General features: G+C 44.0%; 1 protein-coding gene across 1 annotated transcript; it reads right to left on the minus strand.

Annotated features, from left to right (window-relative positions):
* Nucleotides 1-1,291: 1,291 nt before the first annotated feature.
* hdac3 (histone deacetylase 3) lies at nt 1,292-15,815 on the minus strand. The gene is made up of 15 exons (XM_080008002.1): nt 15,679-15,815; nt 13,987-14,069; nt 13,714-13,856; nt 11,115-11,196; nt 10,726-10,782; nt 10,566-10,621; nt 9,550-9,683; nt 9,040-9,120; nt 7,610-7,683; nt 7,397-7,461; nt 6,957-7,046; nt 6,611-6,669; nt 5,209-5,288; nt 2,722-2,879; nt 1,292-2,212 (listed from the first exon to the last, which is right to left on the minus strand). Exons 1-15 carry the CDS (start codon nt 15,731-15,733, stop codon nt 2,143-2,145), a joined length of 1,287 nt encoding a protein of 428 aa, XP_079864128.1. The 5' UTR covers nt 15,734-15,815; the 3' UTR covers nt 1,292-2,142.
* Between the last annotated feature and the right edge of the window lie 9,663 nt (nt 15,816-25,478).

The following is a 25,478-nucleotide window of genomic DNA, read 5'->3' on the forward strand; positions in this document are numbered from 1 at the left end:
ACATCTACAAGAGCTGTGACAAAGTAGGTTATTCATCATTCAATCAAAATGCTAAATTATCCAATTAGGAAATGAGTTGAACTTGTCCACACTGGCCTATAGAAACAAATAGGCCGAAATTAGTCAGAAATACTCTGTGGAAACCTGGTTTATTTTGAGTCCAGTCAGAAATTGGGCTTATTTCCATGCACTTAATATGATTGTGTTCATTGCGCACCATATTTTAAGACTCTCATTTTGAAATTCCACCTCAGAATGTTCTGAAACTGAGTATTACCCATCTGAGGTGAAATCAGTCTGCACACACGGAGTTGACTTTTTATACAGTGAGCTTGACATGACATCCGTATGCTGGTTGTATTCATTTATTAACCCTAACCCTTTATTTTGAAATCCCACATCAGAATGTTGTGAAACTTTCTGAGTGTTCTACTGAGATGGTGAGCTCTCCATCTGAGATGGAATTGATTGATGGAACATGATTCCGAATCACGTTCACTTGCAACTGACAGAGAGCTCAACTGAATGACTGATGAACAGATCATTTCAGGAAGTGATTCAGTTCAGATCGTTCACCCAAAACATTTGAAACGACACCACATTATCACAGAGCCGGTAGAAGCTGTTTTCTCTGGATTACACTTAAATGGCTTAAATGAAAACAAAGTGATATAAAAGTTGTTTTTTCTATTTATTAATTGCACATATTTTTATTGTATTGTAGATGAAGATCTGCGGTGGCTCACTTCCGTAATGTGGTTTTGCGTTTGTGATTTCTGTTAATGCTGTTGTGTTTTTCCTAATTGCAAAGTGTTTTGCTATGCAGTTCGTTCGACACGTCTGGATTTGCAGCGTGTTTTCTAAATGCTGAACGTGTTGTCATGTTGGTGAAGATGTTTCCTTAATTTGCATTGTTTATCTGCATGTGGTTTGTTAAGAGTGCCTTGAGGACTCGGGGACAACGTATCTACTGCCCACCTGAAACGGAATTAATCTGGGCTTGTGTGACTGTCTGCTCCAAACTGGCAGCGGGCTTGACTTCAGTAGTTTACCACGCTGGAAGATGGTGTATCGTGACGGAGCAAGTCTTAAGAACCGAATGGATTTAGTATCTTAGACTATTTTCCAATATAAATTTCACTTAGACACATTCAGTTTCCTGTTAAGACATTTACAGTCATTACATTACATTTACGGTAAAGTCAACCTCTGGTGGTCAAGCCCGAAGCTGGTTGCGAAAGCCTTCCATTTCATTTGATATCAAATTACACTTTAAATCAAATTGTTTCAAAATGTACATTTTATTAAAAACAAAATGTTATATCTAACAGGTTGAGCTACGAGGCCCGAGTACTATTAAGAACGCTTCCATTTGCCTTAAAGTCCTTCCACGATGCCTGGAAAAGTCAAACAAGCACCGTGGTGGCAATGCCATGTTCTGTGGACCCAAACTGCTGGTTCAGGAACTAAAATACAAAAAAGTGCCACCTCACCATCAGTACTGTTGACCTCTACGTTATCACAACGAGAAAACACATTTTTACATACGGGGGTGAGGAAGGATTACAAAATACCAGTTTGTGGTTTAAATGGGGGGGTTCAAGTCAAAGAGCTTCCTGTGATGGAACAGAGGTCCGAGAGCAAACCGTTAAATCCCTGTATGCATTGCCAAAAGTACGTTCGACGGGAATACATTTGGTATTTCACAACAAAAACAAAACATGGAATGTTCAAGGGCGGTCTGTTTGGGAGGAGACAAAACTTTTCCTTGTTATTCGGTGTTCATCGTTTGAGTTCCGTGCTGAATATAAACTGAATGGACGGCCGGCGACTCAAGTCTCGGCCGGGAGAGTGAAACACATCAGTCACAGTACCAGCAGTGACATCCTTGAGTTCCGGAGCAATCATTTCAGAGCGTTGAATCAAAACATTAAAAGTGCCAAGACTAACTTGGACCATAGATGGTGCACCTAACATGTACGAGCTCGCCCTGCTTCTCGCCCGCCTGCGTCCTCAACGTTCTGAGGCCGCTGGCAGTTTGCAATGCACTGTGGGAAGGTTGGCAGAAACAGATGGTTTTGACGGCTGGTGTGGATGGTGTCTGTCCATTCCTTTTCTCGTCTTCCGGCGCCTTCTCTCAGGTCAAATCTCCACGTCGCTCTCTTTGTCGTTGTCATGGTCCCCGTCGTAGAACTCGTTGGCTGCCTCTGGCCTGCGGGAGGGCGAGGAACAGTGAGAGAGGATTAAAGAAAGCGCGTGTGGCTGCAATTTTGGACATAGTTTTAGTTTGGGTTATTTATCCCACACATGTCGGCAGGGTTCGAGACTAACGGCGTCCTGTCGACGATATGAAAATGTGTTTGGGAGGAACAGAGATCTTCCCCGAGACGCCTCTGAGACGAGCGGGATTTATTAGGCTTCGGCGATCTTGCAAAATTGATCGGCGATATATGATTTTATCAGGGGCGCTCACGCTGGGGTTGGGGCACATTTGCGTGCAGTGGGGTTGGCGCACGCGCATAGAACCTGATGTAACGTGGCAAATGCGGCCTCCCCGTTCCAGAAGTGCAGGATTCATTATTTACAAGTAAAGTGTTTACACAAAAACATCCAGTTTTGATTGAAGGTCCTAAAATTAAATCTATAAAACAGACAATTAAAATTGTTCATCGGAATTATATCTTGAGGCCTGTGCGGGAGTGTGTGTGTGGGGGTGTTTACCTGGTGTAGTTGTCTTCGCCCCCCCTCTCATCTGGGTCAGGCTCGTCAGTGCGGTCGTAGCCCAGAAGGTCGGAGGGAACGTCGTGGATCTGCACGCTGGGAGCATGGTTTAGCATCTTCAGGTTCTCGAACACCGTCTGACGGATCTGCTCCAGATACTGGGACGAACGACACTATTTCAGGACAATACGAACTGTAGACCTATTTCACATTCGTAATTAATGTGGTTGCAAGGAAGTTCCATCCTGGCCTGGTTTACTAATCTTGATTTCAGAGCTTTGGAAGATTGGGTGCCATTTTTGTTTAGTCGTCTTCTTTTTTTTTTTTTTTAAACAGCCTCCAGTTAAGTAGCCGGAAGAATCAAAGAATGGTCACTACTTCTGCATTGTCTGGGTTCATGAGGAAAACATAGAATATCGTGTCATGAACTCATGGCGATTGCGTTTTATCCAAATCTCTACGGCACAGCCTGCCGTAGAGATTTGAAAGGGGACACTGTGTGGGAAATCTATGAAAGCACTATGAACAGAAACTAATTTCATGAAACATATTTTTTTTCAATCTCAAAAAGATTAAATGAAAATTTCTGTTCATAATTGTAACGAGAGACCGTCAACTTTAAAGAGGATACGCTTCCTTCCATCTGAACGCTGTCAATTACCAAATGGCGCCGAAAGGACGATATGAGCTGACATATTCAACTCTTTGCTTTGTTTCCTGGACCCCTGATGTTGTGGAACAGCAGGACTCTGCAAAGGGCTGGCTCATTAACTGTGAAACATTTTCTGAAACTGTTTCCCAAAGAGCAAGATTGGACTGAACTAAATGTCTAAATTAATATGTACCCACCCTAATGTTTCCTCTGAGGTGATTTTGTGAAGAATGATACTATTCTCGACTTTGAAGGGACGAGAAAGACAAAACTAGAAGTGTAATGATGAAATATAGATAAACTGCGTTCCGTTGGCCGAACTTGGATCCCCCCTAGCGACCACCGACGGTATTGCTAAAACCTGCAATTACTGTATATTGTGTATAACCCGTTATTTTCTTTTATTTCAAGCTTTATTTACGTGTGTGATTTTATCTTCTTTTATTTCACAATATATTTGACAAGCGCAAATGTAACACGGGTATTAAATGACTGAATGAGACGAATTGCAAGAATAGAACAAGAGTAGAACCGAGAGCTTGAAATCACCTACATAAAAAGGGAACGCCTGCCCTCCATGATGGACCGATGGAAAACCTCACGACAACTCCTTGACCAATGGCCGTCGAAGGAGGTCACGTCTGGTTCCGCCCCCTCGAGGGATATAAATACACTTGAGACGCATTATTCTCCCCAGTTCTCTTCCTCCCCAGAGACTCTGCTCTCTCCTGACCACCCCCTAAACCTGGAAACTTTACCTGCCGCGCTGCCACACCGCCTGCTTTTTCTTCCTTTTTTTCTGAAACCGGATTTATGCGCCATGATTCTGCAGAGTCATAGAGATCCTCAGACACTTTTATACTACTAGACCTCCTGTCTTGTACCTCAACAGGTAAAGAGCACCATGTGACGCCGGTAATCAAATTATTTTTGAAGAAGTGCACAGGATTCTCTGAAGCTCGCCAAGCCCCGGAGGACCCCAGGTGAACAACCATCACCACATTCCACGGTCTCACGGATCCTCACTATTCGGTATCAAAAGACCAGACTACACCCTTGGGAGCCGAACCAACGGACCCAGTACGAAAACCAGCAAGCTTGTGACTCAATAAAATTGGTGGCACTCATCTAAACTATAAAGCTTGTGACTCAAGGGAAGGCTCATGGTTATGTGATGTTGGTGTGGGCAAGGCGATTTATTTATTTTTATTATTCAGTTAAGAGTGAGTTAGCTGCGCCTTTGTGCGTATCCAAATGCAATCCCTCTAATTCAATCTGTAGACAATACTTTTCCAACCTCACCAGTCCCCCCTCCCTTTCCCAGGTGTGTGTTTGTCTTTGACTTGCTTTCATTTCCCTTTTCTACCTCAACCTCGTCACCATATTATTAAACTCTTTAATTATAAATAAACATTCATTGTTTGATTAAGAAGTAATTGGGTTACCTTAATATGTTCTCTATTTTCTGCTTTCCCCTTTTTGCTGCTGAAACAATGTAAATTTCCCCGTTGTGGGACTAATAAAGATTTATCTAATCTTATGTTATTTATCTGATATTCTGTGAGAATTTCTAAACGGAGAAAGCAATACCCTGAAAAAGTAAGGACCTCTATCGCTGCCCGTGCGGCCATAAACTGACTTTTCATTTTCAAATTTTTTTTATGAAATTGGTGGCACTCATCTAAACCATAAATATTAATTATACGCCCTCATCGCGCTGCAATAATGCTTTATAGTTTTTCCTGGATAATAAATTGGATTTTTGTCATTAAATATAGAAAGCCTTATTTTCGTTAATTTCATTATGTTGTACTGGGCCTAGAGTAAGGTTTTACCTGTCGGGAATTCTGGTTCTCTATCCTGGTGCTGACGTCTGGGTGCAGCGTGAAGTCTGGAGCAAAATACTCAAAGTACTCTGGGTGAAGGACAGTGTTGAGAAGAAACGACAGAAGCAGAAAAAGATAATAAACATTCAATTAATGTATATTCAAATAAATTATGCAGTTGTGTCGAATGCAATTAAAGGAGTTAGCGTGCATCACATGGTATATTAAGCATTTAAGAGTAGGGCTGCCCCGACGAAGATTTTCCTAGTCGACTATTAGTCTTCAGTTCAAGTATTAGTTAACTAATGATCACACGTTTATGGTATAAATTTTATAATTTAAATATATGTTTTTGGGTCATCAGAAAATGGTTTGAATTCCAGAGCTGAGAAAGAATGTTATAACTATCATTGCCAACACTGTGCTACATTAACGACAAATAAAAAACCTAATAACCAGCCTTTAAAATAGAAATTTAATTTAGAAGCGCTGCGCCCACGAAGCGAGCCACCAATTAATTACACCCGTTGAACATTACATCAGTTAAACTTATGAGGCCCTATTATTATTTTATTAATGTACATATTTAATTGACATATCGGCCATTTGCACTGAAATGTGGCGTACGGAAGATAGTTTTCCCGGTAAACCTTGCCTCGGTAGCGGCATTTAAAATACGATTTGGTTATGGAAGAATGTGATTAACGGTTAAAATGGCTCTCATAATGTAAGCATATATTTTTACTGACTTTTAGACGAGTCGACTAGTCTAAGCTCAAACTTCCGTTTAAATGTCAGGGAAATTAGTTGTTAGGAAAATCTGTATTCTGAATGTGTCGGAACATCCAACATGGGGACTGAACATTTTGTTAATTGACCTGTAACACCAGCACAATAACTTATAACCAGCCTTTGAAATAAAAATGTAATTCACAAGCGCTTTGCTGTGCACACACATGAAGCCAGGCGCCTGTTAATTACCAGCAAAAGCTGCTCATCAAAAGCTGTAACTATTCTTCTGAATGTATTAAAACAACCAGCAAGGAGACATTTATTTTTATTAAAATTTGTTTCAAAATACACAGGTTCAGCCAATATAGGTTTTAAGGTAAATATTTGCCCAGCGCCCAAATTTATTTATTTATTTATTTATTTATTTTTCCTGCGACCAACTGACTAATGAAAAACTTGGTCGACTAAGACTCTTCTTGTTGACTAAAGTTTGGTCAACTATTTGGGGGCAGCCCTATTTATTAGTCACATTTGAATTGATTAAGGTAAACTCAGCACAAAATGTCATGTAATGCTAACTGAATATGAGTTGTAACTAACTAAACTGAAGCTCCTATAAATGGCATTATAGTCTGCCAAAATGGCCCTGTCCAGAATGTGTGTGAGAAGCGGAACTCACCGCTATAAGGCAGTTCATCACTGATGGACTCATCGACCAACAGAGATGTCTCGTAGGTCCTTGAACGCGATGGGAACAGAACAGAGTCAGGATTTATGCCAACTTCTAAACCTAACGTTACAGTCTTGCATAGTGACAACTGAGCTGTGAAACAGCTAGCCTCATTAAGTGGTTAACCAATAAGCCTTCATACGGAAACAGCAGTTTTTAATTATAGGAGCTGAAATCCTCCAATACTAATTTTTTTTTTTTTTTTTTTATAAAAAAATCTTTACATTTCAAGTGTAAGCTGTGAGACAAAGCTAATAATTTCTCACGAAACATCTTGCTTTGGGGGTGTACGTACCAGCAGCGTGCCACGTTTCTGACAGTGTAGCCTCCGCCTCCCAGCACCAGTAGGGGGATCTTGAAACTCTTGACAAACTCCACGCACTCCCTGTGGGAGAGAGAGACAGGCACACGTCGGAAATATTTCACAGTGAAAAAAAGGCAGGAGGAGACAGCAATTTCTCGTTATAAAACAGTCTTATCAGTTTGTTAGGTATGTCGAGTTTTAAATCAAATTTACTTGTGAACATTTGGTCAGTGTAATATGCAAACTTTATGTTTATGGCCTGCTATCGTATATGCGATTATTAATCTGTCCCCAAACAGGAAATAGGCTCCCCGCCCGTGTATTATGGTAACAAAACTAACAGGATATCTCATCTCATATCTCAATACTGGATGAATTATTATGATATGTTGACATATTGCCTAGCCGTTGTGGAGTGAGCCGAGTCTTACCCGTGTCCTCGTATACTGAGGTTAAAGCAGCCCAGTCTGTCACAACCGAGAGAATCAGCTCCACACTGGAAAGAAGAGCCAAAGTTTACACCATGCCTGGTAAATCTACTTGCAGGTTTGATGAATTTAATAAACTGGACTACACCAGACTGGGTGACATCTTGTCACTGTTAAGATCTGATTGGATGCTATAGTGTGGGAAGGGTGACCAACCTGCAGAACGATGCACGTGGGCTGGTAGAAATCTACCACCTGCTTAATGACGGGCTGGAACAACTGTCTGTAGCCTGGAACCATACACAAATACAAAAACAAAATTTGAAAGTTTCAATAAACTTGCATGTAGAGACCGGCCAATTCTTTTGTTTCATTCTCATCAGGCTTGGGCAGATTTACGATAAATTTGTCTATAGGCGATCGACTCCATCAATTGCGATTGACATTTATGACGGACGTTTTGGTTTTTTTCCCGCCAGGGAAAATCAGAGCATTGATACGGTGTAAGTGCAGTTTACCATGTACTGAAACTGGAGTGGAGAGGGGAAGAGGGAGAGAGGGAGGTAGAGAGGGGAAGAGGGAGAGAGGGGGTGGCGGCTCTCACCCTCTCCGCTCAAAGCTGTCTGTTGATCGGATTTCACTTCCCCGCTCTACAGTGCCGTGCAGAGAATTTGAGGGGCAGGGGTTTAAAAAAAAAGACAAAAGAAAAAAAGACACATGGACCCCCAGCTCCAGTTCTAGGCATTCTGCCACTCTGGGCAAACAGAGCAGCACAGCGGAGCGCAGATCACGCCCGCGATGGTGTGCGTCGAGGCACCCGTGATATGCGCTCCGTTGTGCACACATAGTGGGTGTGCCGAAGACACGCTCCTCATGAATATGTATATCTTGCCCAGACAAGCCGCTACCTCCATGCCCATTCACGCTTGGAAAAAAAACAAACAAAAAAACGCCTGATAAAAAGGACATCATAGGGTCCACGGGGCATCAAGGGGCAGAGGGCCAGGTGCTCTGGCTCCCTCCGCCACCACCCCCACATGCCTGCTGCTCTATATGCAAATCTTGTGATTATAATATAGCAATGTATAATATAATCTATTTATTTATGTTATCGGTTTATTTTATTTCCTTAGTTTCTTACTTGTTTGGAAAATGAAAAACCTAAACCTAAGTCAGAGAATTGGAGCAGAGTTTTTTCTTTTTTGTCTCTCCTCCAGACAGCATGCAGGCTTATGTGCCTGTGTTTTTACTTTAGATCTATTTATTTTTGTTTGTTTCATTCATGTTTGAAACAAATTATTTTAAACATAACTGAGTAAAGGGATTGTCCCCTTCCGTCTCGTTCCCTCAAAACCTGTGTGTTCCCACTATCGAGCCAGCGGAGACGCACGTGTCCCCGTCCTTTTCGGTAACTTTGGGATTACATTTTTGTTTCTGAGAATATTATCTACCCCCTTCTTTAAGGGCTTTATGCTGGGTGATATGACCCAAATCATTTGGATCAACATATTTTGGATCTGTCCTTTGCGCAAACCTTTTGGATTTTTGCACTTAAATGAAAAAGTAATAATAATGGGCAATATTGTTTTTTGTGCCAGGACTAGAGGAGAAGACACTGAGGGTGTAGGAGGAAATGAGATACTCACTCTGGTCATCGATGCCGTCTCTGAGTGGAACATTGAGGCAGTAGTAGCGACCACTCTCTGCCCCCACCTCGTACATGTCACCTACAGCAAATACAACCATAGCATCAAACACTTAACTGGTCGGAATTATTCGAAGTATTGATATTTTTTGTGAAAAACGTTCTCTATGATGTTACACTTGTACTGTTTGGAAAAAGATGTTTCCTGTAGATTTTTCAAGATAGCTTTATTTAAAAAAGGAAATCCTACACAGTAGAAATTTCAGTTGTCTCAACAGCTTACATAAAAAGAAGGCAAAATAATAATAAAGAAATACAATATGAGAAAAGAAAATGGCAATATATGGAAAATATATAAACCTAACAGTTATAAATCCATGACTTAATTGCGCAACCAACTCCCGCTTTTCTTTTAGTACATCAAGAACAAACCAGCATCATATGGTGGATGTGTTGCAATGTGACTCAGTCAAGGTTTCCCAAATAAATACCATAACGAGTGGCAGCTTACCTGTACCAGGGAAAAAGTAGTTCCCGTACTTGTGGAAGGACACGGTCATGACGCGGTCGGTCAGGTAAAAGGCCTCCTGTACGCCATCGCCGTGGTGGATGTCTATGTCGATGTACAGAACCCTGGGGTGGTACCTGCGACACATGCCCACACATTAACAGTCAGGAACACGGTGACTCTAAGCACGTCAAGTTGAAGGAACTGCGCTCTACCTTCCGGGAGTGTTGGCGACGCGGTCAATATGACACAAGTTAAGACAGACAATCCCTGTGCTAATGATGATAAGGCATTGAGATTGCATGGCTCTGTGATCGGTTTCTTTGTGCAACCAATGTCAGATTCTTTGACTCTGCTAGAGATAGATAATTTTTTAACTTGACATATTACGTAGCCATATTTTCACATCTCCAGTCAGCTTTTAGCACTATCTTAATGAAGGGCCCTATGGAATCTGTGTTATAGCTTTTATTAAATTCTCAATTCCAGGATTCTGTCCATCATTCTGTTATCACAGAAACTATAGGGCCCTACCTTAATGCTGCCATCAGTCTGTCACGGGCAGGCTGTCTGGCACGAGCAACCCCGTTCCTCTGTGCCCCACCCTCCGAAAAAAACAACTAAAAACACGCGTGGACGATTCACACATAAAAATATATATATACTTCCCCATATTTATAATTCGTCATTGAAATGTTACCCCTGAGCATTTTTGTAAGTTTTTATCCTGTAATTGTAATGCACACTGACTGACAAAAAAAAACAAAACAAAAAAAACAATACAAAATAAAAAAAATAATAATCTGCCACCTCCCGTGGGGATACGTTGCTTTTTCACCACAGTGAGAAAGAATTCATACCATCACAGCCCTACCTACTGCATTTACAGATGTACTCCTTACATAAGTGATCTGCACATACTGTACACAAATGCAGGCAAGCAAGGGCAAACACACACTGACAGCAACTTCCTACTCTATAAGAGAGGATTAGTCTTGATCAGAAAAGCAGGTCCTTACTTTAGTAGCTCCAATATGCTGATGACAATGTCATTAACGTAGCAAAACCCAGATGCCTGGAAAAGAAAACCGGGGAAATCTCAGCGCTGAAATAAGGAAAACAGCAAGTTGCACAATAAAACAGAGCCTTGAAGACGGGAATTGGCACAGGCTGACTTACCTCAAATTTCTTGGCATGATGCAGACCACCAGCCCAGTTTATGGCAATGTCACAGATCTGGAGAAAGAATTAAGATTAAAAATAAAAAGAAAGAAAGAATGAAAAGAACAGAACAGAACAGAACAGAACATTTAACGATAGTATGGTTGAATGTGTCCACCACAGGGTCAGTGGGGTTAGGGTTAGAGGTTCAATGTCATAAAGATCCACTGGTGCACACATGTGTCCGTCATTAAAACGCTATAACTGTTTTGGAAACTTCCATTAAGCAGGATGCTGGAGATGACTTGGCAACCACTGGAATAATAACAAACCCAACTGTCACAAGCTATTAATTGTCACTCGGGCAAAACATGTATCTATACTAAGAGTGTGTGTGTGTTTGTTACCTTGTGGTTGAGCTGTGTAGCTCCCTGTAAAGAGGCACCCGTATATCTTGAACAGAACTCAAAAAGACCTGGAAATACAGGACTAACACACACACACACACACACACACACACACACACACACACACACACACACACACACACACACACACACACACACACACACACACACACACACACACACACACACACACACACACACACACACACAGTCTTCCGAGTGACTGGAACAGAACAGTGTGGTGGCTGGAAAGGTCCTTATGGGAGAAAATCAGGACCGGATCGATTACCCCCCCATGGCGCTTTAGATCTTGGTCGCTAATATGCTTCGCGGTGAAAAAACCCCAGCAAAAAACAAGTCACTTTTCTTTAATCTGGCAGAAAGGAATGGGGAAATTGCCCAATGCCATGGCCGATATCAAATACCAGCATTAGCCCATCCCTAATAAGGGACTCTACAAAAATATTCCAGTCCCAGTACTCGTATTCCCTTACCATTTGTTTCCAATAATGGTGGTGTTCTTGAATATACACATTACATGACGTCTTATGTCCAAATTGACTTACAATAAGTACATTTATCACAGTATCAAACCAACTGTATGTTACGGTCACAGCCAGCTAAATATTCTCTCGAAGCAAGTAGCTCTAGTAGAGTTAAAGTTTTTTATTTTTTGGGGGGGAATTAAAGTAAAAGGGAAAAACTATGATCATGAGATAGACAGATCAGTGTAAGTAAGTTATTATTATGCGTGGTACTTACATTATGATTAGTGTTATCATTGTATTATTAGGGGTCCTGCAAAATTGTATTCAAAGCATTGAGGTCTCGTTAGAACGGGGACATTTCAGACGCCTTGTCCTTCCGAGTTTCATCAATATACATTTGAAGCAGAAATGAGTGAAAAACAGTCGTAATTTCATTAGTTTCAGGAGTGGGCCACTTTGTGACATCATCATCTAAAGTTATATAAGTCTAAGCTTCTTCTTTCAGAACTCATTCACCTCTAGCCACTTGCGAGTACGACATCTAGACAGGCAGCTGTAGCCGGCTGCGTTTAAAGGAAACTCAGAAAACTGTAACTTGTGCTGCGCTTTACAAAACACCGGAAACATAATCGTGCAAAGAAGTAATTTTCGCACCACAGGAAGTTCTAAGAACCATTGGAGGAACCAACTTTTTTTGTGTCCTCACTGCATAATCTAGGAACGATCGTAATTCTTAAAACACCGTTCTTCAGGGATATTTAAACTGAACACCACAAAAGCAACATGCAGTGACGTACAGTAAGTGCACGTTGATTGGTCTAGATTTAAGTCCACACAAACTGTAAGAGTCGAAAACAGTCAAAATCATACTGCATTCCGTGTTTGTATCCTCACACATGGAGTTCGCTTGCAGCTCCAGAGCAACGGGTCCGATTGTGTCCGTTTTGTTTTAGTCCCAAAAGTTAAAAGGGTTGATGAAATGTCTCTGAGGAACATGCAGTGTCAGCCCATTTGAATGGAACCGGGTTGTCTGGGAACTTCCACACGGAGTGATTTCCTTCCACAGAGACACCGTGAGGCAGGACTCTGTGGACTACCGGTAATAGACAGCCAGGTTCAAATTTTTAGGATAAAGTAATAACATGCAACAAGTGTATTGGCTTGTAGTAGGAATTCTGTGTGTCACCAAGACTTGGAAAACTCGCATAACCATGTCATTACATCACCCGATGCTGCGTTCAATGGAAATTCGGAAAATTGTAACTTGTTTTAGTATTACTGATGTAAAGATGAGCAACAGCACAAACAGATGCTGCTTGTCATAGGGAACTCGAAAATTTGTAAATGGTGTTGATACGAAATGATTGTGTTTTACCGGAACTCAGACAACTGACATTCGTATCTATCACAACTAAGCAGGACCCCGTGTACTGCTGCCTGCAGCTCTATTTGTCATTAGTATTGCTATAAATATTATCACATTGTCAAAATTTTTCACCACTATACTGCTATTCCACTATTATGTACTCACTGCTGCTATTCCACGTTTATAGACTTCTGGTTTTTAATCGCTTTAAAACGAAAAATACACTAACTACAAATTCTGTCAAACCATTTCAGTCAGTGAAGCCGGAGTGAAACTTGACTGAAGACATAAAAGTTCCATTTCTTATTTCTTGAGCAAATGTTTGAGACTTTCTGTAAAGTGTAGCTGCCTACATAGCTCCGCTATGGCATGTCAATGAAAATAGCACCATCCAAGTGGGAACTTAGCAATTAAAAATGAATGTATTTATTTTTTAGATAACTCCTTGGATTTGTAGAGTAACACTGTAGTGGCCTAAAAGTGAACAGCCATGCGAATGTCTCCGAACGACACCCGTGAACGTTTACTTACGCGCAGACGGAGAAGCAGAATCCAGCCTTTAGTTTGCTTAAATGTGTCACGAGTGGTAAGCTTCCCAATAATAAAGCGTCCAGCAACGATGTGCTATGGACAGAGCACACATATCTCTCCTCTAAACCATAAACCGTCCCACCAACATACATTAATTTAAACAACATCCTTAAAAGGTTGACATCGACAGTGAAGGAATTATTGCGGCACCTACCAGTCGTCGCCCACGTTGAAGGTGTTGAGGCTCTTTGTGAAGCCCTGCATGTTGTTGGGGCTGACCTTCTGCAGGAAGTCGATGTAGTCCTCCGAGTGGAACCTGCACATGTCATGCTGCGACGCCTTGTACGGCTTAAATACCTGAGAAAACACAGGGGAAAAAATTGTTTACCTGAGCTCACTGGGGGAGAGTAGAAGGGAAGTATTTGTGGGGCCGGCTCGACATGGGAAAATAAACGTTTTATTAAGCGTGCGTGTGTTGTACTCTCACCATCATTTTTTTGTAGAGCCCATAGTGTAGCACCAGACTATGAGTCAGAGACAAACGGTGGGGCTTCATGGGGTGGCCAGCACCTGTTGAAGGTAAACAATTAAAAAAAAACAATACTCTTTAGTTTTTGTTTTTCCCCTCATAATCACACTGGGATAAAACATCCTGCTGAGTTATATCCTGCATACTAGTTCATGAATGGAGTCTTTCAGTTGAAATGGTTAAAATACTTTATTAAGAATAGAGAATAGTTTTTGGTTTACTGTCCTGAATGGAAATTTTCAAAAAATAGGTGGAATAGACTTCTTACTTTGCTGTGATTTTGACTGTAGCTCTTTATCAATTAAACCCTCTGCTTTCTATCAGCAGGTCCTTCCCTACTGGAAGTTTATATATGCATAACTTCACCCACATAACATGCCAGTGTGTAACAACATGTTCATATTGCTGAGTAGAAAATCTGTGTACACAGAGGTATGGAGATCCAAAGGGGTCTGGGCTGTTGCCCATTTTATGGATGATAATGGAAATTTGTTTCAGCATGTGGCGTTCTGTGATGAATTCCAACTTCAATGTACTGTTAAGGACTATAATAGAATGTTATAAGTCATACAAATCCCACTGAGTTCAATGGTTAATGTAGAAATTTGGTACTCAAAAGGTCTCTCCTGGGCTGAAGCAATTTTGCGTTGAAGGAATTTACTTATTTGACAATAAATGTACCAACAGTTATTAGAAACATTATATTAAAGGAATGTTACTGTAACCAAGTAAGAAGAAAATATGTTCTCAGTGAGGTTGAAGCTGAAGAGGTTAAGAAAATAAGCATAAGATATATTCCATTTCCACTTCATCCTAAGGTAAAATAGGTAAACTTCAAATTAAAAATTAGACTTATCCAACAAACAAATTATTCAGATTAAGATTTCATTTTGATGTGAATAACTGTGTAGTTTGTAGGGTTTGGAACATGTTTTCTTCATTGTGCATCAGTGCAGTCTTTCTGGAGTAATATGCGTAGCTGGCTACAGTCCAAGGAGATTGATTTGTCACCTTTGACAGTGAAGACAGTCAAGTTTGTCATTTTTGTTGAAAACAGTAACTTGGACTTTGTTCTCAATACTGTATTGTTATTGGAAGTTGTTATGCATACATGTTGATCACTTAAGACGAAACCAAGTTTGAACCATTGGATGAATGAGCGAAAACTCTTAAGTAGGTCGCTGTAATTTGTGAAAGGCAAGGAAGCCGTTAATTGGTTTTCTTTACTAGAAATGTTTATGTTAAATTGAGCCCCATTTTGATATTATATTTTGACCTTATCTTTATTATTGTTTATTTCTTCATATTGTATTTGGTTTTGTTCTTGCTCAAGCTGAGGCAGAATATTTTTTCTGAATAAGACATGTAAATATACCTTGTTTGTTTGTATTTAGCATCTTCTAAAAAAAATTAAAAAAAATAAACATCCTGCACACGAGAAAACCAGCCAGCCAGAGAACTATATTTGTGGCTAAGAGTAAGGTTATTTGTTATTTGTTCAAATGGAATGAAATAAAGAATAATTCATGAAACCCATTGAAGGGAACAACTGAAGAAACACATCTTCAATTAGCTTGTACTCATGTTATTAGCACGGCGTTAGAATCTCAAGGCCTGCTCCGTACGACTTCAAATGAAAAAATAACTCACCGTAATGGAAGTTGCCCACGTCCGGGTCATAAAAATAAGCAGTTCGGTTGGACATTTCAAAAGTGGGCCTCAGATATTTCCCTGGTAATTTTTTTTACAGTTTTTGGAGCTAGAAGACTCGCATTTTCCCATTTAGAGAATATCCGCCATTGTAAACGCCGAATATTTACGTCATCAGATGGCGACATTATGCTGCATTCCCATAAAATATGAAATCGGAAAAATAGGAAAAATCCGCCTTCCCATTCTCTGCAGCCTCAGTACGTTTTGATTTACACCATTTTTGCTGATTGTAGACGCTAGCAAGTACAAGCCTGACAAAAACACGCATATTTACTTTAGGCGTCCATGTTTTCCTGTGCAGAGCCGATAGGAGTATATTTTGCTTGGGAGGCTGTGTCGATTACGCACATTTTAGTATTTTTAGTGTTTTAAAGCTTATTGTGCGTAATCACCCGCTGTAATGACATTTCACTGCATATATGTATGACCGTATGTATATGTATGGGACAAAAAACCTCTGGAATCTTGAATCTTGAAGGAGGAAGTTCCCAGTCTGAATGACCGATTTCCGAGTTTCCAGAGAACGCAGCTTTCGTGACGATCCACGCCCCAAAAACTATGTAGGACAACAAACCGTCAATCAGTCATGTATGTTGAGCAGAATTGATTTTTACTTTTTACGCAAAGATATTCACGGTTCTGTGTGTGTGTGTGTGTGTGTGTGTGTGTGTGTGTGTGTGTGTGTGTGTGTGTGTGTGTGTGTGTGTGTGTGTGTGTGTGTGACGCAACCCGAGAGGGACGAGCCTAATTTAGAAGTATATTGCTCCCCATCACTACTTCATCACTACATCAAATACACAAACACACATTTGAAAACCTTTGCATGGAAAGAAAAAAATCCCCAATTAATGCATCACCTTACTTACTCAGAAAGACAGAGAGAGACAGCGACAAAATACCTTGACACACTCCCCCAATGCATTTGAGATTAGTCTGTGTCATAGCAAACTGACCAACAATTTTCCCGACACAACTCTACTCTGACTCATATTACTATCACCACTCCTTCTAATAATAATCCCCAAAAAAACCTTCACAGGAGCCTGCCTTGGCTTTCACAGGAGACAAACCAAGCCCTCGTATCTGTGTCGGCTTGTCGGGCGTGTTTCCTTGGAATGTCTATACGTACGTAATGTTATCGCTCACTCGCTTCCCCCCTGTCTCTCACCACTCTTACTCCCCCCTTCTATCCGCCTGTCTTTTGAGCTGCCGTCTCGTAAACCTTCCTCTCTCCTTCTCTCTTCCTTTGCCCCATGGCTTATTGGCAGAGGTTCAGTGGGTCAAACGGTTTATGTATTTATGTTTTCCTGATGTTATGGGTTACATTAGGTTCAACGCAGGTGAGTGTTGGGGAGGGATGGGGTGGACCAATATGATAGAGATAAATAGACAGATAGACAGACAGACAGACAGACAGATAGATAGATAGATAGATAGATAGATAGATAGATAGATAGATAGATAGATAGATAGATAGATAGATAGATAGACAAATGTAGAACTATCGTTGATGAACACAGCATCTCCACCATAGATATCAGTGTGATGTGTGCGCGCGTGCGTGTGCGTGTGTGTGTGTGTGTTGGTTTGCGATTCTTCCTTGGCTGGTGTGTTTTCGCCCCAGGGTCCAGATTTCTTCTGTCAGGCATCTGTCTCTGCTTGTTTTGGTGATGCAGTCACTCAATCTGTATCTCTTATGTATATGGCCACATGCCCGCCCCCTCCCCTAGCTCACTCTTCTACACATCTTTCTTTATAGATGGCCCAGGGTTGTTTCAGCCCACACATAAACATGAACTTTTCAAAAGGGAGATTTTTTTTTTTCAAAGGCACACACACAAACACACACACACACACACACACACACACACACACACACACACACACACACACACACACACACACACACACACAAACACACACACACACACACACACACACACACACACACACACACACACAAACCATGCAATTTTTATTCCATTGCATTATTATTATTGGGTGGGGTAGTGCTCCCTGGACACAAGCCGGGGCTTTATCAACCCCGGCTGGATCGCCTAGATGAGGGTGTCTAATTGCTGAAAGACCCGAAACACCCAGGCCAGTGCCCGGAACCTCCATGTGACGCAAGCCTCAAACCCACACAGAGCAGCAGAAAATCAGCGGGTCAAGTTGCCCCAAGCTAATGAGGAGAATGAGTGGCTCCAGTTCGACAAAGATGATGATTCCATCTTGGAAGCTACAGCGAAGGGTGAAGCTGACCAGTTTTGGCTGGAGAAGAAGAGAGCAGCGAAATTCCCTTACACTATGAACGATGGAGCAAGTAAGATCCACCAGGTCATCCAGGAGCTGAAGTTCTTGAGGCGGCAGTTCTTGTGGCGGCAGCGGAGAGGGCGGAGTAGAGGGGACCTCTCATAGAGCTGCGCAGCATCCTCTGCAATAAGCTCAAGAAGAAGAGGGCCAGGAAGCCTTTCCAGCGAACCCATTTGGGTTAACAAAATATCTGCTAGGGCAGAAGCACAGCCGCCAGCTCACCAGCTCCAAAGCTGAGATTAACCACCACCTTAGAGACACCTTCAGTGATGAATCCAGGGAGCAAGATCTGGATCACGATGGGAAGGAGGTCCAGGAGGTGGTCAAGAAGGCAAGAGCAAGCACAGCCCCAGGACTGAGCAGGGTACCCTACAAAGTATACAAAACTGCCCAAGGTTACTTCATAGGCTCTGGAGGATTCTGAAGGTGATCTGGAGGAGGCGCAAGGTAGCTCATCAGAGAAAGTATGCGGAAGGGGTGTGGATTACAAAGGAGAAAGAAAGAACATTGATCAGTTCAGAACCATCTCGCTGCTCAGTGTTGAGGGAAAGATATTCTTCAGCATTGTTGCCAGGTGCCTGACAGACTACCTCCTAGGATCTCCTACATAGATACCTCGGTCCAGAAAAGAGGGATCCCGAAGGTACCAGGGAGTCTGGAGCACACAGGCATGGTCACCCAGCTGATATGGGAAACCCGGGATAACAAAGGGGACCTGGTTGTGCTGTGGCTTGACCTCCAAACACCTATGGGTCCATACCCCACAAGCGGGTCGAAGAGGCACTGAACATATCACAGGAAGGTTCAGGGATCTTATTTTGGACGACTACAATAGCTTCAATCTGAGAGTGTCTGCTGGTTCTACAACCTCAAAGTTCAAGATTCAAGATTCAAGATTCAAGAGTTTTTATTCGTCACTTACATATACATACTTTCATACATATATGCAGTGAAATCTAATGCAACGCGCCCGCTGATAACACACAATATGTCCTAGGAAAAAAAAAATTCTAATAGACCAACTAACTGACTCCTAAAACATAATACAGTAAGTCGAATACTTATAAAATAAAATAAAAATATATAGAATAAAATAAAATACAATAAAAATAAAATGAAATAAAATGGAATAGATAGAGGGAATATGCTTATGTATATGGAATAGGCAATTATGTATAGATACAGATATGTGCATTAAAGTGGCATGTGAATAAAGTGAGGTAGTGTTTGGGATAATACAGCACAGTATACAACAGTACGGCGCAGCAATACGGCATCACGAACAACCCTGAACAGTGATACAGTATGCGGTACAGTATGCTACATATAGTACAGCAGGTAGTGGAGCCTATGTGTATGGCTCAGTGAGGACCCCTGGTGAGGTCAGCATTGACAGTTCTTATGGCTTGTGGGAAAAAACTCTGTCTCAGTCTCTCTGTTCTCGCTGTGTGATTGCGGAGGCGCTTGCCTGACCGCAGCAGCTGGAACAGTCCGTTGTTGGGGTGATGAGGATCCTTCATGATCCTACGGGCTCTGCTGCCACACCTCCTGGTGTATAAATCCTGCAAGAGGGGAAGGGTAGTTCCAGTGGTACGTTCAGCTGAACGTACCACCCTCTGCAGGGCCCGCCTGTCCTGGGCAGTACAGCTCCCAAACCAGGCAGTAATGTTGCCTGTCAGGATGCTCTCCACTGCTCCAGAGTAGAAGGACTTGAGGATCCTCACCGAGACCCGGAATTTCCTCAGCTGCCTGATGTGGTCAAGACGCTGCCTCGCCTTTCTCACCAGAGTGTGCCACAAGCGTCTGGTGTCCCCCCGCTCCATCTGTAGCTCCACGGTCTCTCTGTACGTCCGTTTAGCGTCCTTCACTGCCCTCCACAGATTGTACGACGCCGCTTTGTAATTGTCCATATTTCCAGATACAAGACCGTCGTTGTAAGCGGCCGTGTGAGCATTCAGAGCGCAGCGGATGGATTTATCAACCCATGGTTTCTGGTTTGGGAATATCCGAACTTTCACTGTGGGAACGATATTATCCGCTAGCGTAGTTACAAAACTTACTACAACCTCCGTAAACTCGCTGACGTCACTTGAACTTGATTGGAACATGTCCCAGTCTACGTCAGTCAGAGCGTCCTGAAGCGCAGCCTCTGATTGGTCCGTCCACCGCTTCACATCCCTCGTCACCACCAGTTCTCACGCGATCAGAGGCCCGTAAACGGGAACCAGCGAGATCGTGGCGTGGTCAGATTTTCCAAAAGCAGGGAGCGAGACGGTCTTGTATCGGTTCTTGTACGGTGTGTAACAATGGTCCAAAGTTCTATCTCTCCTGGTGGCACACGTGATGTGTTGGTGGAAATTAGGCAGAACTTTTTTCAGGTTGGCCCTGTTAAAGTCCCCAGTCACCACCACAGCCGCGTCAGGATGTCTGTTCTGAAATCCGCACAACACATCGTACAGAACCGACAGAGCTGCGTCGGTGTCTGCTTGCGGTGGGATATAAACGGCTGTAATGATGACCGTGCTAAATTCCCGGGGGAGATAAAATGGACGGCATAGGATGGTCAGCTGTTCCAGGTTCGGCGAGCAGGAGTGGGAGAGGAATTTGGTGTTGTTGGCGTTACACCAGCGGTTGTTCACCATTAGGCAGACGCCTCCACCTTTGGACTTCCCCAACTCTCCAGTTCTGTCGCCGCGGAACATGGAGAAGGACTCGGCTGGACGTATGGCTTCATCCGGCACCAGTGGGTTCAACCATGTTTCCGTCAGACAGAGGACGCAACAGTTCCTCATGTCTTGCTGGAATTTAATCCTCGCTCGAAGTTCATCCATCTTGTTCTCCAGGGACTGGATGTTGGCAAGAAGGATGATTGGCAGAGTGGCACAAGCTCGAGAAAGGAATCATTACTGGATGTACCATTTCAGTGATCCTTTTCGCGCTTTCCATGAACATGCTTGTGAAGTCTGCAGAGGTTGAGTGTAGGGGCCCCTCACCAAGTCCGGTGTCTGACAGTCACCCAATAGGGCCTTTATGGATGAACTGACTGTGACAACCACATCTGTCCCAGGGAGCAGGTGGATCCTGAAGGGCCTTGAGGAGCTGATCACTTGGGCTCGCATGGGATTCAAGCAAGTGAAGTCCAGATCCTTAGTGCTGAAGAAAGGAAAGGCCATCAAGATTCAAGATTCAAGATTCAAGATTTTTATTTGTCACATACATATACATACTTCCATACATATATGCAGTGAAATGTAATGCAACGCACCCGGTGATAGCACACAAGAAGTCCTAGGAAAAAGTACAAAAAATAAAATAAAATAAAAAGTAGAAAATTCCTTTCTAATAGACCGACTAACTGACTCCTAAAACGTAATACAGTAAGTGGAATACTTATAGAATAAGATAAAAAATATATAGAATAAAATACAATAAAAAATAAATTGAAATAAAATGGAATAGGTTGAAGGAATATGGCTATGTATATACAGATATGTGCATTTAAAGTGGCATGTGAATTAAAGTGGCATGTGAATGTGAATAGTGTGAGGTAGTGTTTGGGATAATACAGCACAGTATACAACAGTACGGCGCAGCAATACGGCATCACGAACAACCCTGAACAGTGACACAGTATGCGGTACAGTATGCTACATACAGTACAGTAGGTAGTGGAGCCTAGTGCATGGCTCAGTTAGGACCCCTGGTGAGGTCAGCGTTGACAGTTCTGATGGCTTGAGGGAAGAAACTCCGTCTCAGTCTCTCTGTTCTCGCTGCGTGACTGCGGAGGCGCTTGCCTGACCGCAGCAGCTGAAACAGTCCGTTGTTGGGGTGATGAGGATCCTTCATGATCCTACGGGCTCTGCTACTACACCTCCTGGTGTATAACTCCTGCAAGGGGGGGAGGGTAGTTCCAGTGGTACGTTCAGCTGAACGCACCACCCTCTGCAGGGCCCGCCTGTCCTGGGCAGTACAGTTCCCAAACCAGGCAGTGATGTTGCCTGTCAGGATGCTCTCCACTGCTCCAGAGTAGAAGGACTTGAGGATCCTCACCGAGACCCGGAATTTCCTCAGCTGCCTGAGGTGGTAGAGACGCTGCCTCGCCTTTCTCACCAGAGTGTCTGTGTGAACAGTCCATGTTAAGTCCTCTGTGATGTGGACTCCCAGATATCTGAAGCTGCTCACCCTATCGACAGAAGTCCCATTAATCCACAACGGCGCGTGCGTCCTCGATTGTGATCCACGCCTAAAGTCCACAATCAGCTCCTTGGTTTTGCTGACGTTCAGGTGGAGGCTGTTGTCCTGGCACCAGAGTGACAGGTCAGCCACCTCCTCGCGGTAGGCCTTCTCATCGCAGTCGGTGATCAGGCCCACGACCACGGTGTCGTCAGCAAACTTGATGATGGTGTTGGAGCTGGACCTGGCCACACAGTCATGTGTGTACAGGGAGTACAGAAGGGGGCTGAGGACGCAGCCCTGGGGGGATCCTGTATTCAGGGTGAGGGAGCTTGACATGTACTTCCCCACCTTGACCACCTGGGGGCGGCCTGTGAGGAAGTCCAGGATCCAGGTGCACAGCGGACCATTCAATCCTAGCTCCAACAACTTGACAGCCAGTCTGGTGGGGACTATGGTGTTGAAAGCTGAACTATAATCAATGAACAGCATTCTCACATAGGCCCCCTTCTGGCCATCCAGGTGCGTGAGCGTGGTGTGCAGTACCTGAGAGACCGCGTCATCCGTGGATCTGTTCTGCCGGTACGCGAACTGCAACGGGTCCAAGGTGCGGGGGAGGGAGGCGCAGATGTAATCCTTAATCAGCCTCTCGAAACACTTCATGACCACCGAGGTGAGGGCCACCGGACGGTAGTCGTTCAGGCAGGTTGGAGAGGCGATCTTCGGGACAGGAACGACGGTGGACCTCTTGAAACAGGACGGGACCACTGATTCAGCCAGGGAGATGTTGAATATTGTAGTGAACACCGGAGCTAGCTGGTTAGCACAGGTCTTCAGTACTCGTCCAGATATGCCATCTGGGCCCGCAGCTTTCTTGGTGTTCACCCGCATCAAAGCCCTCCTGACCTCGTGCACGGACACTGAGAGTGCGCGCTCATCCCCAGCGGTGTAACTCCAATTAGCCGGCGAGCTAGCGGTGTTGCTGCCAGACTCGAACCGCGCATAACAGGAGTTCAGTTGGTTGGCCAGGGAGGCGTCCGCACTCGTGGCTGGGGAGGAGCTGCTCTTGTAGTTTGTTATTGTTCGCAGCCCCTCCCACAAGCGTCTGGTGTCCCCCCGCTCCATCTGCAGCTCCACGGTGTCTCTGTACGTCCGTTTGGCGTCCCTCACTGCCCTCCGCAGATTGTACGACGCCGCTTTGTAGTTGTCCATGTTGCCAGATACAAGTCCGTCGTTGTAAGCGGCCGTGTGAGCATTCAGAGCGCAGCGGATGGATTTATCAACCCATGGTTTCTGGTTTGGAAAAATCCGAACTTTCACCGTGGGAACGATTTCATCCGCGAGCGTAGCCACGAAACTCACTACAACCTCCGTAAACTCGCTGACGTCACTTGAGCTCGCTCGGAACACGTCCCAGTCTACGTCAGTCAGAGCGTCCTGAAGCGCAGCCTCTGATTGGTCCGTCCACCGCTTCACATCCCTCGTCATCACCAGATCCCGCGCGATCAGAGGCCTGTAAACAGGAAGCAGCGAGATCGCGGCGTGATCTGATTTCCCGAAAGCAGGAAGCGACACAGGCTTGTATCCGTTCTTGTAAGGTGTGTAACAATGGTCCAGAGTTCTGTCTCCCCTGGTGGCACACGTGATGTGTTGGTGGAAATTCGGCAGAACTTTTTTCAGGTTGGCCCTGTTAAAGTCCCCAGTCACCACCACAGCCGCGTCGGGATGTCTGTTCTGAAATCCGCACAACACATCGTGCAGAACCGACAGAGCTGCGTCGGTGTCCGCTTGCGGTGGGATATAAACGGCTGTAATGATGACCGTGCTGAATTCCCGGGGGAGATAAAATGGACGGCATAGTATGGTCAGCTGTTCCAGGTTCGGCGAGCAGGAGTGGGAGAGGAATTTGGTGTTGTTGGCGTTACACCAGCGGTTGTTTACCATTAGGCAGACGCCTCCACCTTTGGATTTCCCCGACTCTCCCGTTCTGTCGCCGCGGAACATGGAGAAGGCCTCGGCTGGACGTATGGCTTCATCCGGCACCAGTGGGGTCAGCCATGTTTCCGTCAGGCAGAGGACGCAACAGTTCCTCGTGTCACGCTGGAATTGAATCCTCGCTCGAAGTTCATCCATCTTGTTCTCCAGGGACTGGACGTTCGCAAGAAGGATGCTTGGCAGAGGTGGACGGTAAGGTTGCGTCCTCATTCTGACCCGAATGCCGCCTCGTTTACCTCGGTGCTTCCTCCGTGGGCCGGCTCGTGGAACAGCGACTCCATTTTTGTTGTTGTTGCGGGTGTTCCCGCGTAGGATTTCCGCCGGCCACTCTGCTCCCACGGATAAAAAGTCCCAAAGTTGTTCGTTTAGGGAAATTTTTATATCCATGAGTGCATCGCGGCCGTATGAGTTAATTGTTGATGTTTTTCTGGCGAACATTGTGATAAAAAAAGGAAAAAATACTAAAGAGTAAGAAAGAAACCGGAGCGCTTTGCACTTTGCAGCACCCAGATACCATCCTTCACCGAGAAACCAGTGAAGAGCCTGGAGAAGGTGTTTGACTGCAGCCTGAGAGACTAAGTGAACAACCAAGAGTTAGAAGTCTTGCAACATGCAGTAAACAAGTCAGGCCTACCTGGCAAGTTTAAGGCCTGGATATACCAACATGGCATCCTCCCATGGATTCTCTGACCCCTCTTGGTCTATGGGTTCCTGATCTCCACAGTCAAGAGCTTTGATGGCAAGAGTCAGCAGATTCCTACGGAAGTAGCTGGAGCTACCTCAGAGCCTGAGCAGCATCACCCTGTACGGGCAGAACAACAAGCTGAAGCTCCCCCTCAGCAGCCTGAATGAAGAATTCATGGTGACCAATGCTAGGGAGGTACAGTGTGGGTGCTGGGGAGGTGCTTGCTGGTGCTATAGCACCAGCAGAAATTACAATTACACAATAGCACCACCACCTTGACATACAAATTGTCTGCTTTCTCTGTATAGTTTTGAATACAGCTTGTTTCTCCATTTGATCAAGTGAACTAGTAATCTAGTGTACTCCCTGTACACACATGACTGTGTGGCCAGGTCCAGCTCCAACACCATCATCAAGTTTGCTGACGACACCGTGGTCGTGGGCCTGATCACCGACTGCGATGAGAAGGCCTACCGCGAGGAGGTGGCTGACCTGTCACTCTGGTGCCAGGACAACAGCCTACACCTGAACGTCAGCAAAACCAAGGAGCTGATTGTGGACTTTAGGCGTG

The sequence above is a fragment of the Zeus faber genome (assembly GCF_960531495.2).
Source record: "Zeus faber genome assembly, chromosome: 10".
Classification (NCBI taxonomy): Eukaryota; Metazoa; Chordata; class Actinopteri; order Zeiformes; family Zeidae; genus Zeus; species Zeus faber.